The sequence below is a fragment of the Alligator mississippiensis genome, chromosome 6 (assembly GCF_030867095.1).
Source record: "Alligator mississippiensis isolate rAllMis1 chromosome 6, rAllMis1, whole genome shotgun sequence".
NCBI lineage: Eukaryota > Metazoa > Chordata > Crocodylia > Alligatoridae > Alligator > Alligator mississippiensis.
The window spans coordinates 55,677,826-55,690,662 of record NC_081829.1 but is presented as its reverse complement, the minus strand read 5'-3'; the positions used below and the strand labels follow the sequence as shown (position 1 = coordinate 55,690,662).

The window sequence follows — 12,837 nt, the reverse complement described above, 5'->3', positions numbered from 1 at the left end:
GAAGAAGAGATCATAAAAACAGTAACCTCTCTTTTAAAACAGATCACTTCAAAAAATCTACCCTAGTCATCACCAGCCACAAAAAGTGTTGGAGGTTAAAAGTGCAAGTTTCAAAGTAAGGAAAGTCAGTCCCTGCTTTCTGCAGTACAAATGACTTTTCCTTGCAGGTGTCCCAACCTAATATATACCACTTCCAAACCTTCTTGGGCTTTGCCTTTTTTGTATCACACAAGCTAAAGCAGTTTGGTGTTCCACTAATTGCCAACTTGAAGCCTTTCATCCCAGAGACAGACTGAAGAATTTAAATAAAAACCTAAGACAATCACACCCAGACATTCAGAATATCACGTGCCTAATATGGCACAGCAAGGCCTATCTGAATAACTGCTTCTTTGAAAGCCAGTATTGGCACCTCCCCTGCGACTAAAGGGTCCTCCTACCTGGTTTCACAGTATACTTCAACAGTCTTTTTTTTTTCCTAAATTTATAAATTAAAAAAGCCAAAATAAGTAAGCCATAGATCCATGCTGGACAGTTTATATCTAAAAGAACTTGTCAAGATAACAGTCTTTTTCCAAGACACACTTGTCCTGGACGATTTTAATTTCTTCTAAAATGTACTGCATTTTCAGTTGTTCAACTAAGAAAAAATCATTTTTTCAATAAAACACCAACAATTTTCCATAAAACAGCGAGCAAGCTAAATATTCCTGTTTCTTTACTTTGTTTAATTTCTATGGAAAATATCCTTTCCTAAATAGCTCTAAATACCCAGTTTTAATCTGTGTTTCTCTCTACTATGCACTATCTGAAGTTGTTAACTTCTCCAAATAAAGAGCTATAACTACAGGTACTTCCAGCTGCTTTTAAAAAAGAACAAGAGAATGAAGACAGTAAATTGTTACTTCTAAGTTCCAGGTCTAAGCAAGAAAACTAAAGGAATAAGGTAATCAAAGATTTTTTTTTAATTCAGTTTAAACAGAAAAAAAAAAAACAACAAATAGATCTTCTCAGAGTGTAGCCCACAGGTACAAAATTATAGTCCTGGAATATTAATTGCTTTTGTTCAAGTAACTTGTCCTCTGAAACTATCAGAAATGCTTAAGGAACTTAGATGTCCAAATCCCAATTAACTTCAATGAGACTTGAATGCCTAATTTCCTTTGCTTTTCTCCTAAAGTCCCTGCCTATTTCAACAGTTAAAGGCAATATATTTTTCTCTTCTCTATTAAAGCTGTTTGATCAGCTCAATTTTTACACACACACGCACACACACACACACCCCTTCTGTTTACGTAACTCAACTTGAGACCACCTCTTAAAATGATGGCTTGATATTTCATGTCTGACCTTTGCAAAAGATGAGTCCTAACAGGTGCCAAGTATTAATTATAGGAACAGCAGGACTTACTGTGGATGCATCTTGTAAAGGGAACCATCTACCCCCACTGTGGTACGCAGCCTGGGTACTCCTTTATTGTCACGTAGTTGATTCAGAATTGCACCCAAGGTACAAGCAACCAGATTTGCAGAACGAAATGAAACGATTGTACAAACATGATGGACAGCAATGCAATCTTCATGGGATGGCTCTACACCAAGGCGTGTCAAAATTTCTTTGGCTTTATTCAAACCTTCTTTGCTTCTACAAAATAGATATATTTTAAAAGTGCAAGCTTTAGTATGAAAAGATAAAATTACAGTAACATTAGCTGACAGCAGGCATATTGCCATTTGACAACCTTCCGAGGGTCTGAGACAGGCCTTATGCCACTTGAAGGCAATATCAGAAGACTGAAATCTCTCTGTTAAATGGGACTGAATAATAAGATACAAAACAAGTCAGTTAAAGTTTGCTGAAAATGAATGGTATTTCAATAAAACCCAGTCAAAATGTACAGTCTATGAAATAGCTTCTATCACTGGTACAACAAAACTTCAACTAGTCTGTCAGCACAACCCCAAATACATAATTAATGAAGGTAATAGCTGCTGAATCCCTCAGAACTAGTTTTCCACTGGGTACGAGAGACAGGCTATGCATAAGTCCTGACATGGGGAGGGTGCAGCTCCAGACAGTTCGGTCCAGCTAAGCTATAGCCCCACATCCCACTGCTGGCACAGATTTCATACTGCTGCCACGCCCTGCGTCCGGCCAGGCTGCAGCCCTGTGACCCATGCCCTGCTGTCAGCACAGAAAACTGGAAGACGTACATGCCCCTCCTATGCCCCCCCCGACATGTTGCCTATGGTATGAAATACACTATTTACGTGGAAACATATCTGTATTAGGAAGACGCATCTCCAAAAGGAAGCAAAATTTCGTTCGTGCCAGATGTTATGAACAAGTTTACTCTCCAGTGAGTTTCCCTTATTAAAAGAAATGAAAGTGCAAGGCACACTGAAATTGCATACCCATATTGCTATTGCCGAGTGTCACCCAACAGTACAGCAAGCAAATGTCAAGAGAAGGATGATAAATGACATCATAAAGCCAGAACTGCAGAGTGCAAAGTGCAGAAGACAGGCATTTGCCAACAACAAAGCGAAGGAAGATTGATTCTAGCAATGCCACAAAGGCTCCTTTCATTAAATACCCAGAGAACAACTAAGGTGCTCAACCATGCACAGGCCTGGAAAAACTAAAATTCCTTTTCACCTTGTTGATTCTTTACATTATAAATTATCAGGGCTTAGGCAAACAACAATTCACCAAAGAGCCCCAGGGCAAAACCAGGAGCAACAGTCAAACTCCTAGAAGAAAGTTTCAAACTGGATATAAGGAAAAACTTCTTCACGGTTTGTGAGACCAGACTCCGGAATAAATTTCCAGCAGGGATGATGTAGGCATCTACCTTGGAGATCTTCAAAAAGAGACGGGACGCACACCTTGCTGTTTGTTTATTTGACTCCAGCAATCTGCTTGCCCAGAGCAGGGAGGCTGGACTTGATGATATCACGAGTTCCATTCCAGCCCGAAAATTCTGTGAGTCTGTGTGAATGTAGGAAGCCCTATTCAAACAGGTACTTAAGCATATTAGTAATCCCATGCTCACATGCTTAATAAAAACCAGAGTCAATAGCAATAGCAAAAAAGCATTTTCATTCTAAAGGGCCTTTTTTAGACTGTTATAACTTTGGAAAGTCTTTTGAGCTGAAATTTCCTATATTACTTCTCAGACTAAAAGTAAAATTCTGCTAAAGCCTGTGTGCATTCTGTTAAGCCAGTTTCAAGCTAAGACATGGCGGTACGTGTATACTGCTTCCATAGTGCTCAAGAGTGCTGCCAAGGCCCCACCCATCTGCTCCTGTTCAGGACATGCCAAACCTGGAAATCTGCTGGGGTGGGGATGGAGGGGGACTGCTACCACTCTAAAAAGTTTATGGTCTCCAGCATGCTCAAGGACAGAAATGGGGAGAGATCCAAAGTCAGTTTAACAGTCTCACTTCCAGGTACAATGTGTAACACAGATTAGGCAGGCAAAGTATGCTTGATGGCAGTGGTCTGAAGACACAAGACTATAGTAGAACAGATACAGACATGCCCAAATTGTGCATACACACACACACACACACACACACACACACGATTTTGCCATTTTAAACCAAGTTTTAAATTTTTCTTCTCAATGATTCCCATTTCATTTGTATGTAGCAGAAAACTGGTATTTGACAGATACAGCCCCTAGAAATAGGGAATGTACCTTTAGGTGATCTGATGACAGTTTATTTTGCCCTTAGATTAGGAATTAAAATCAGCACTCACCATTTTGCTGTGTAAATGCATGCAACTGAGATGGATAGATTTTCACTTTTACTGTGTCATTGCTTCAGGAATGTGAGCCACATATTGCATTTATGGTATGAGGCACTGTGGAAGGTACTGATGTACTCTCAATACTGCATCTATAATTGATTGTGCATGCCACATTAGAAGCGTGCAAATTGTTTTTTCTAAATTTGGAGAAGTCAACATTACTCAAATGCATCACAGTAAGACATATTCAGTAATGGACACAAAAAAAGAGATGCCTGAAAGTGTGTTGACACTGTAACGAACACTACCTCATATTTCATAAGTCAATGTGTAACATCAATCATTGTTTACTAGGTGAAATGTGTCATATACTTTTTTCATGTCTTTTGTTTTGGCAAAATAACAAAACAGAGCTCAGTAAATACTCATGGCACTTCATGGAAAGATGCCAGCCAATCAAGAATTTACTAAGATGCACTAAGCCAGACCTTCTGCAATATCTGCCTATATTTCTGCTATGTAAAAGCTATGTCGGGGTACAGAGTAGCTGCAGTGTTCTAGATGGCAGAAAGAGATTTCAACAGAAGTACTAATAACCTGCTGTGACTGGACAGCAGTCCAAAATATTCACAGTTATGCAAAGGCATGGCTCATCCTTATCATTCCTAACATACACAGATAAGATTTTAAGAATGGCAAATTGCATCAGCAGAGCAGTGTTTCTAATAATGACCTCTCAGTCCTGAAGGGAAAAAATAGTCACAGGCAGCAAAACTGCCAGAAATGTTGTCAAAACAGCCTATCCCAATGCAAATGAGAAGCAACAACAGCAAATCCAGTCACCCTGAAACACAGGTTGGGGGAAAACCCTAAACCTAAAGAACACTATACAATAGCTGTTGTTGCAAGTTACTCAAGTCTCTCGTTACTCTAGGATTAGTGGACGTATTTTGATTTGACCACATACCTTATAAACTGGAACACCCAGTGTACCTTGTGAAACAGATTAGAGCCCTGATTCTCGTTTACTCAAAGCCTCCTTTGACACCATTCTGACAGCGTAAAGAAACCGTAAAGGGGGAATAAACATAATTATCTTTCTACCACTTTAAGGCCCCTAGGCATATTTTTACTTTTTTCCTTTTCTTTTTTTCAATTTTAGGTTCATTTGAAGTTAAGTGTGCAAGCTCTACCTTACACATTTGGAAGCTGTGACCCTGAACTCTTTATAAAGAATACAAGCATTGTCCACAGGCTGGGAATAGAAGGGTTGTGTCCATAACAGCCTGCCAATACAGGACACTGCTTTATTCACACAGCAAGATGGACACCCCTTGTTCATGCAGCAGCTACCATGGAGCACTCGCACTTCCCTAGGCTTTGCCATTCAAGAAAGGGGCACTGATTAAGAAGTTAATAAAAGAACTTCTTGAAAGGTCACAAATCTTGAAAAGCTGTCAAAAAATGTTGCTGGGTTTTTGGCTGTAGCAGTGTTGGTCCCCCCTCCCCTTCTCTGCTCTTCCCTTTGTCTTGTTTATCTCTATCCATTTACATTTTCACTGGCATCCCTGCACACTGTTAGCTTCTCTCAGACCAGCAGAGACTCCCTATGCATGATGAAGGGCGAGTGCGCCTGAAAGCTTGCTAAAAAATGTGGAATTGCTCACTTTTCTATGGCAGAAACATGCTTTGTTTCAAATTTTCCTTTGGTTAAAAGCTCTGGAGTGATTCTCCCTTCAAAAAGCAGTCCTTCTTTGGCCATCTTGACAAGGATGAGCCTGACCAATTCACCCATGTACATTCCACTCACCATCTTCTCAAATCTGTAACAACAACAAGATTACAAAAGTTAAATGTTTTCACAATCACCTTGAAGATTCAAATGATAAAGTCCATACATATGTTGCCTCTGATGTTATGGCACTAAGAGGCAGAGCCAGAATCTGCTATTTGCTACAAGTCTGGCAGTATCAGTTAATGAGTGTGAAAAAGGTGAAGAATTCCAAGTTGAAAATGCCCTCATAATACAAATAAATTGTTCCATAGGCAAAAAAAATTGCATATGGAAGTAATTATCAGTGAAATCATAAGGGGTGTGCAAAGCAGGCAACACTTGATTAAGATTCAGATTCGGCCCGATTCGGGGACAGTGATTCGATTTGGTGATTCGGATCACTGTCCCAATTCGATTCTAATCTGGAGAATCAGCAATTCGGCCAGAGACACAGCTTTATATTTTTTTCTACGTACCTCGAGGTACCAGGCACGGCTCGTGAATGCTGAGATGGTGGGGCAGACAGAGTGTCCCATGGGAGTGCGGAAAGGTCCCCCACGCGCTCAGTGGTGGATCTTCTCATGTCCCTTTGGCTCAGCAATTGGCTGCAAGGGGACCCCAGGTGCCCCCCCAGGCCCAGGAGGCACCAGTCGCTGAGCCAAGGGGAAAGGGGGATCCCCCACATGCTCAGCAGCAGACCCGGAAGTGGACTGGAAGTACTTATGGTCCACTTCCGGGTCTGCCACCAAGCACACGGGAGCACTCCCCCCCTCCCACATGGGATGCTCCCTCTGCCCCACCATCTCAGCATTCACAAGCCGCACCTGGTACCTCAAGGTATGTAGATACAGCTTTATATGTTTTCTATGGCCAAATCGTCAAACCTCTCTAAATCAATTCAGAGGGTTCCAATTTGATTCAAAGAGATTGAAGGGTCTCCTGATTCGATTCAGATTTGGCTGCCAAATTGGACCAAATTGAATCAGAGACTGAAGCTTCATACAGACCTAGAAACCATATAAAATTTAGATCAGGGGTGTAAGACTCACCCTGTGCCCCAGGGCAGATCTGGATTGCAGGGCTCCTTGAAGGCTGGATCCAGACTTTCATAGACTCATAAACTGTAAGGCCGGAAGGGACTTGGAAGATCATCGGGTCCAGCCCAAACTAGGGCATGAGGAAGCTGTCATGGCAGTGGCAGCTCCAAATCTGGACTGGGAGCACACAGCGGCAGCTCTGATCCAACCAAGAGCACACTGTGGAGGCTCCAGCTCCCACCACATGCCCCATATAGCTGCTGATGCTTTATGTCCCATGCCAGAACTGGAGCTGGAACTGAGGCAACAGCTCCAGCTCTAGCTCCTGCACAACCATGCAGCAAGGGCCGACAGCCGGAGAGGTAGGGTCAAGGCAGTGGCAACTAGTGAAACAGCCAGAAGTTAACTAGAGCTGTGTCAGCCCTCATTCATCCTCTTGCCACCAACTGCCATGTTCACTGGGGCCCAAGGCAACTGTGGCAGCCAACTCCCCTGGCCACACAGGTAGGCCAGATAAAGAAACTCTGGGCTGGGTCCAGCCTTCAGGCCATATATTTGACACCACTGACTTGTATACAATACCTAGTTTGTGTCTGCTTGATCTTCATTGATTAATGACATGTTCTGCAGTTGTGTATGTTTGCAGGAAGCTGGGTCTAAAGCCTGACTGAAGGTCCAGCCCATTCAGTAAATACATGTACCAAATATATGATGCGTTACTAAATATGAAGTAGTACGTTTTGAAATACCATAAAGAACATAAGTAGCAAATATTCAGAAAGGAAATTCAAGCATTTCTTACATACATATTTCAATTTCATGTCTTTATCCACTTGCCTGCTGTGCAACACATTGCTTCCAAAAGACCAAAGACAGAGACAAGGCTCATATAAAGCTTTCTTCCCTTTTCAAATGCCAATTTTTTTTTCATAGATGTTAAACTACCACCAGTGGCCAAGCAAGAAGGGTAATCAAATATCCTATTACATACACACTCAACATCCCATTCTTAGTCTTAAAAGTGAAGATGACCTTGAATATACTTCACTAGTACAAGACACTGATTATGATCCAAACAGTATGATTTGGCATTTGCCTGTCTAATGCTCTCTATAAAACAGATATAGCCCAGTGCAACTTTTCAAAAGCTTGTCAGAAGTCCCCTGAGCGTACTCCCTCATTCTGAGCATCTGACACCTGTTAACTTTGGTATGTAGTTGTGTTTATGACCCAATGTGTGCACACTGCATAAGGCAAATATATATAAGCATCACAATGAGCAGTTGCCAAATAAAACACCCAAATATATCCTTCATCTGAGGAAAATTGAAGAATTTCAGTGCTCCAACTCGCAAAACAGTCACACAGGATCACGATTCAGAACAGGCAGGGGTGGCTACACCTGGACACTAAATACAGGAAATAAAGCTGAGCTAGAACTGACAAGAAACAGAAAAAAAATATATATAATAGCCCCCACAGATACTGATGACAGGAAGAATTGGAAGCAAACATGAAACACTAACCCTTACAGCAGGATAATTAAGATTACAAACTAATACGATTTAAATAGGGGCTTCACATTACAGGAGAAAAAACAAATTTTACTAGGCAGAAAACAGTAAATTACACTGGACTGAAACTGACAAAGTAATGCCAATATCAATACCAATGATCCTCATAATTCAGACCAAATCCTGCATTTCCAGATCCTTAGAGAGTTACCCTCTCCTTCAATGGCTATTGAGGATGATTCTGAAGGGAAGTACAATCATTCTGGGTTTTATAGTTCCAGTTCATATACTGGTTATCTACTACCTCATTAACCTTAAACAAAATGAGGAGACAGAATTCATTGAACTGCTACCATGATCTTCAAGCAAAGAGTCAAGTTTTCCTTGACCATACATTTCAGTAATGCGTTAACCCTTATAAGAGCATGGTGATGTGACTAATGTTTTTCCAACCCCCCAACCTAAACAAAGCACCAAGCACTATACAATTTCATTCTCCATATTATGAATTCTTATTAATTTTGGAGCAAAAATGTAAAATCTCTTATACACCAATACTGCACTGTGGGAATACTATAAAATGAACTATTTCAGCTATTACAGAAATGAGCCAGGAAGAGTATTTGAATCAAGTCAGGAAAAAAAAAAACAACTACCCCATTTTTATCTATTAACCAAATCTGACTGGGTATCAGCCTACAAGACTGCTCTACCCAACATGTTAGTAAAGGAAATTGATATTTTATTCTAGTAGTAAAAACTCATGAAGGATCAGGCTGGATTTGTTACTGTAACCATACTGAGCCTGTAGCAAGCTGCACACATTGGGCTGAAGCAGTCTGCAGGCTTGCAGGGGCTACAGCCCTGCTGTGGATGGTGAAAACTAATTGCAGGACTGCCTGGAAGACTGGGCCAGCTAATGCAAATAATTGGCTGGCCCAAAGGAAGTTAAAAGATTCCCAGGGAAAGGCACTAAAAGGCAAAGACAGAGAAAAACCAAAAAGGTACCAGGCTAATGGTGGCAGAACCAAGCCAGGGTAGTCTTGGGGTCTGAGAAAAGGCCATAGCGAACCAGGGAACTCGTACCAGAGAGAGACAGGAAAGACTACAGTGCTGAGGGAGCAGCACAAAGCTGAAGTCACCCTCTTAAGGTCTGAGAAAAGGTCCCAAGCTGCAAGTTAACCCCCCTTGTGGACTATATTTATATTTGTTCTTTTATTACTGACTTATGCTTGTGCTGTTTCCTGTGAGGCAGATGTGACCAGGAAATAAAGACTGTGCTGAGCTTTCAAAGACTGTTTGAGCTGAGTAATCTGCAACCCACTCCAAAGCCCTAATATCAAGAGTGCCTGAATGGGTACAAGCACTCGTTCGGGTTGAAAGAAATCCCAGACAACATAATTGCGATTCTACCTGGACCAAATATGATCAGTATTGAGAGCCCAAGAAATCTTTCTGCAATGGATGGGGCAAAAGTATGACCTTAAGTCATGGGGTTCCCAAGCTACAGTATAGGGAGAAAAGAGCTACTTCTGCTTATAACTTTTCTGGACACAGCAGTGCAGCAGTCCAGCCCCATGTCCCATGTGCACATGCCAGTCCTAGGGTTCATTGTGCATGAGGCACACGAGGGCAGCATGGGGTGTGCGCTGCCCATAGCACACAAGCTGGACCCAGCACTCCAGGTAGCACAGAAGGTCAGGTCTGGGGTACTGCATGCAGCCCACACCCTAGACAACCTGTGCCACATGCAGTGCTACATCCAGCCCATGCTCCTTATACATTTCTCAGCCTGTACTGGCCCCACACGTTATATGCACAACAAGCCCTGGGGCCAGTACACGCAGTACATGGGGGTGGACTGGTTGTGTGCACTGCACACAGCAAAGGAGGCTTGCATGAATGACACATGCCCCTGCCAGCTGGGAGGGGCACGGTGGCGCTGGCAGGAGCAGCACAGCAGCAGCAAGCAGGGAGCTCCCACAAACGCTGCCGGTGCTGTCAGCAGCAGGGGGAGAGTGGCGAGTGCCGGCCAGGGGCGGCAGGCAGCCAGCAGTGGTTGCCAACCACCCACAGACACCGCTGGCAATATCAGCAATGGGGGGTTGGGGAGAGGAGGAAAGGAGACAAGTGGTGATCATATGGGGTGCACCATCACTCTCAGGGGGTGCATGTGCACACGCATGCATCCCCTACGCATCGCCAATGGGGGATGGCATGGGGCATATGCTGCATATGGCACCCCACCAGACCAGCCCTTCATGCTGGTTCCAGTATGACTCAATCCAGACTGGACCTGGAGCTAGCATGCAGGGCCAGTCCAGCAGAGCACTGTATGCAGCGCGTACCCCAGACTGCCCCCCTGTGATGCATGCAGAGCATACAGTGTCAGGTCTAGTCACAACCCACAACATATAAAGCTAGGGCCAATGTATGGAGTGATCCAGCAGCCCCTGGGCTGGATCATATGGCTCCACAGGCCAGATGCACTCCACAGACCATAAGTTTGATACCCCTTAGTGGACAGTGCAGTGCGTTTCCTCCTCCCTATCACATATAGTGCACAAATAGAATTCTAGCCTGGGAGCACAACTTGCTCCTACACCTCTACCCACTGGAGCACCTGCATAAGGATTTGATTCATTACCCAGTAGCAATTCAACCTGACTCATTTTCTTTCAGCAGCCTCAGGCTTACTAAATTACTATAGCTTGTTGGGAAGATGGAATTACTAGAGCCTGTTGAAAATGTAGGAGTTTTAAAAGAAACCAAACAGCTATTTGGAATGAAGGGATGAACTGGGTACATTGGAGGAGGGGAACTGTCTGGGATGAAAAAGCAAAGCGCATTGATTTTACTGAGGCCTCATAGTGCAAGATATTTAAAATGACCGATGGCCAAGGCCCAGCAGAAAGAATAACCGAGTTCTGCCCTACAGACTAATCCTAAACACGTTAAGGAATGAGGTGGCAATTTGAACTTTCTGAAGTATCAAAGGAAGAAAGGCGGTAAGGGCCCACTGAAAGTATTGTGAGAGAAGAAGGTGAAAAAAGTGGGTGGGCTGAGAAAGTGCAAGACATGAGTTTACTAAAAGCATGGAAGGGTGAGAGCAGCAAGTGCAAGAGGCAGAGTTTAGAATAAAGTGTTCTGAACGGGTTCACTTGAACAGTGGCTGAACGTTCGGGATGCTTTCTTTCCTTCCCCAAACCATTTTGCCCATTTTGCAAAGTTTCACCTGCCAACAGCCTCGCTGAACATACAATAAAGTGGAATAGTTCCAAGTAGATATGAGAGACTTATCATAGTACTTAGGGTTAGAAGGGACCTAAGCAGATCATCAGGTCTGATCCCGTCCCAGGCAGGCATGGGTGCTGGGATCATATCACCCCAGCCAAATATCTGTCCAGCCTCCAATTTAACCACATTATGCTGCCCAATTGTGATCTCTTTACTGAATGTTTATAATTTACTCTAAATCAGTTTGTGTCAGTAGAAAAGCAAATTCAAGTCTCACTCACAGTTGTTTTCCAGGATTAAGAGAACCACGGTCAATCTCCCTATCAAACTCAGTTCGGATATCTTCTAGTGACCCATCATCTCCAAAGGCTCCCCACTCGGTGTTGATGCACATTCTCCCCTCATCACCTTCCACCAAATCAATGTGTCTCATTTCTTCCATGTAGCAAGCATTGGTGCCAGTACCTTTAGGAACAGGCATAATAGACATTAACAAAACAAGCCAACCAGAGCAAAATGCTATGCATACACTGTAGTAAATAAATAAGTGTTACCTATAATCAAGCCTACTTCACAACGCTGATCATCAAACCCACAGGTCATCATTGTCCCTACTGTATCATTTACAACAGCCATGATGTCTGCATCATAGTCCTGAAGAAGGAAACACAACTTTATTTGTATCGCATACCCTCATTAAAATATTAATATCAATATCAATGTAAGATGTCACTACCACACAACACCTTGAAAATACAATCTGTACTTAGCAATAACTGCTTACACTAAGCATTTCTCTCTACTACTGCAAGTACACAAATTGCTTAAGGGACTTTGTACTTAAAATCCTGTCTAGTCTTCCTGCCTGTTCTCTACTTGACATTACAATCTTGTGTTTGTAATGAACTGGAGATGATTGTGAGAGTTTAGGAAGCAGGTTAATGCTGTGGATAAAATGACAAGCAACTTGTAGAATAATTCTTAAAGAGCAAAGATCCTGCCGTTGGGTAATATAACATAACAAAATGCCAGAAAAAAATCCCAGCTTCCTGATTGCGATCACTTCTGCTCTACACAATTTGATAAAGTTGTTTTGTTTTTTGCGGGGGAATAAGGGACATAAATGAGTCTCCAAGTATTCTACAGATGTACAACTTTCTTGCAATATTAACTGAAAACATAGAGACACATCAAGGATTTATTTTAAACAATGACATTTAAGATTTTATCAAATACATACATCCATAAACTTTCATAAGGCAGATTATTTGATGTGTTATTTTATCTTCTCAGAAATGTAATAAAAGTACTTGACTGCAGTAGGGTATCTTGATGAAGACAAAATCAAGCTACTAAAAACTTCACTACTGCTAGAACAGAACAAAAATTGTTCCGTTTCAAAAGAGAGTTCCATTTTCAAACTAGACTGAACTTCACAAGACTAGCAGACTCACAAGACTGTATTATTCACGTGTGTAAATTGTTTCTCGGAGACAGAACTTACAGGTAACATCATTA

General features: G+C 42.3%; 1 protein-coding gene across 3 annotated transcripts in view; it reads right to left on the bottom strand.

Moving 5' to 3' along the window:
- The window catches only part of HK1 (hexokinase 1), an 82,940-nt gene that overhangs the window by 20,023 nt on the left and 50,080 nt on the right, over positions 1 to 12,837 (bottom strand). For 2 of the 3 annotated variants that reach the window (XM_006273476.4, XM_059729890.1), the window contains exons 6-9: positions 11,874 to 11,973; positions 11,601 to 11,784; positions 5,425 to 5,580; positions 1,412 to 1,645 (exon numbers count right to left, since the gene is read on the bottom strand). In XM_006273476.4, the coding sequence (XP_006273538.1) occupies positions 1,412 to 1,645; positions 5,425 to 5,580; positions 11,601 to 11,784; positions 11,874 to 11,973 (674 nt within the window). The remainder of the gene's footprint in view (positions 1 to 1,411; positions 1,646 to 5,424; positions 5,581 to 11,600; positions 11,785 to 11,873; positions 11,974 to 12,837) is intronic. The other variant, XM_019484378.2, reaches the window with a different exon arrangement.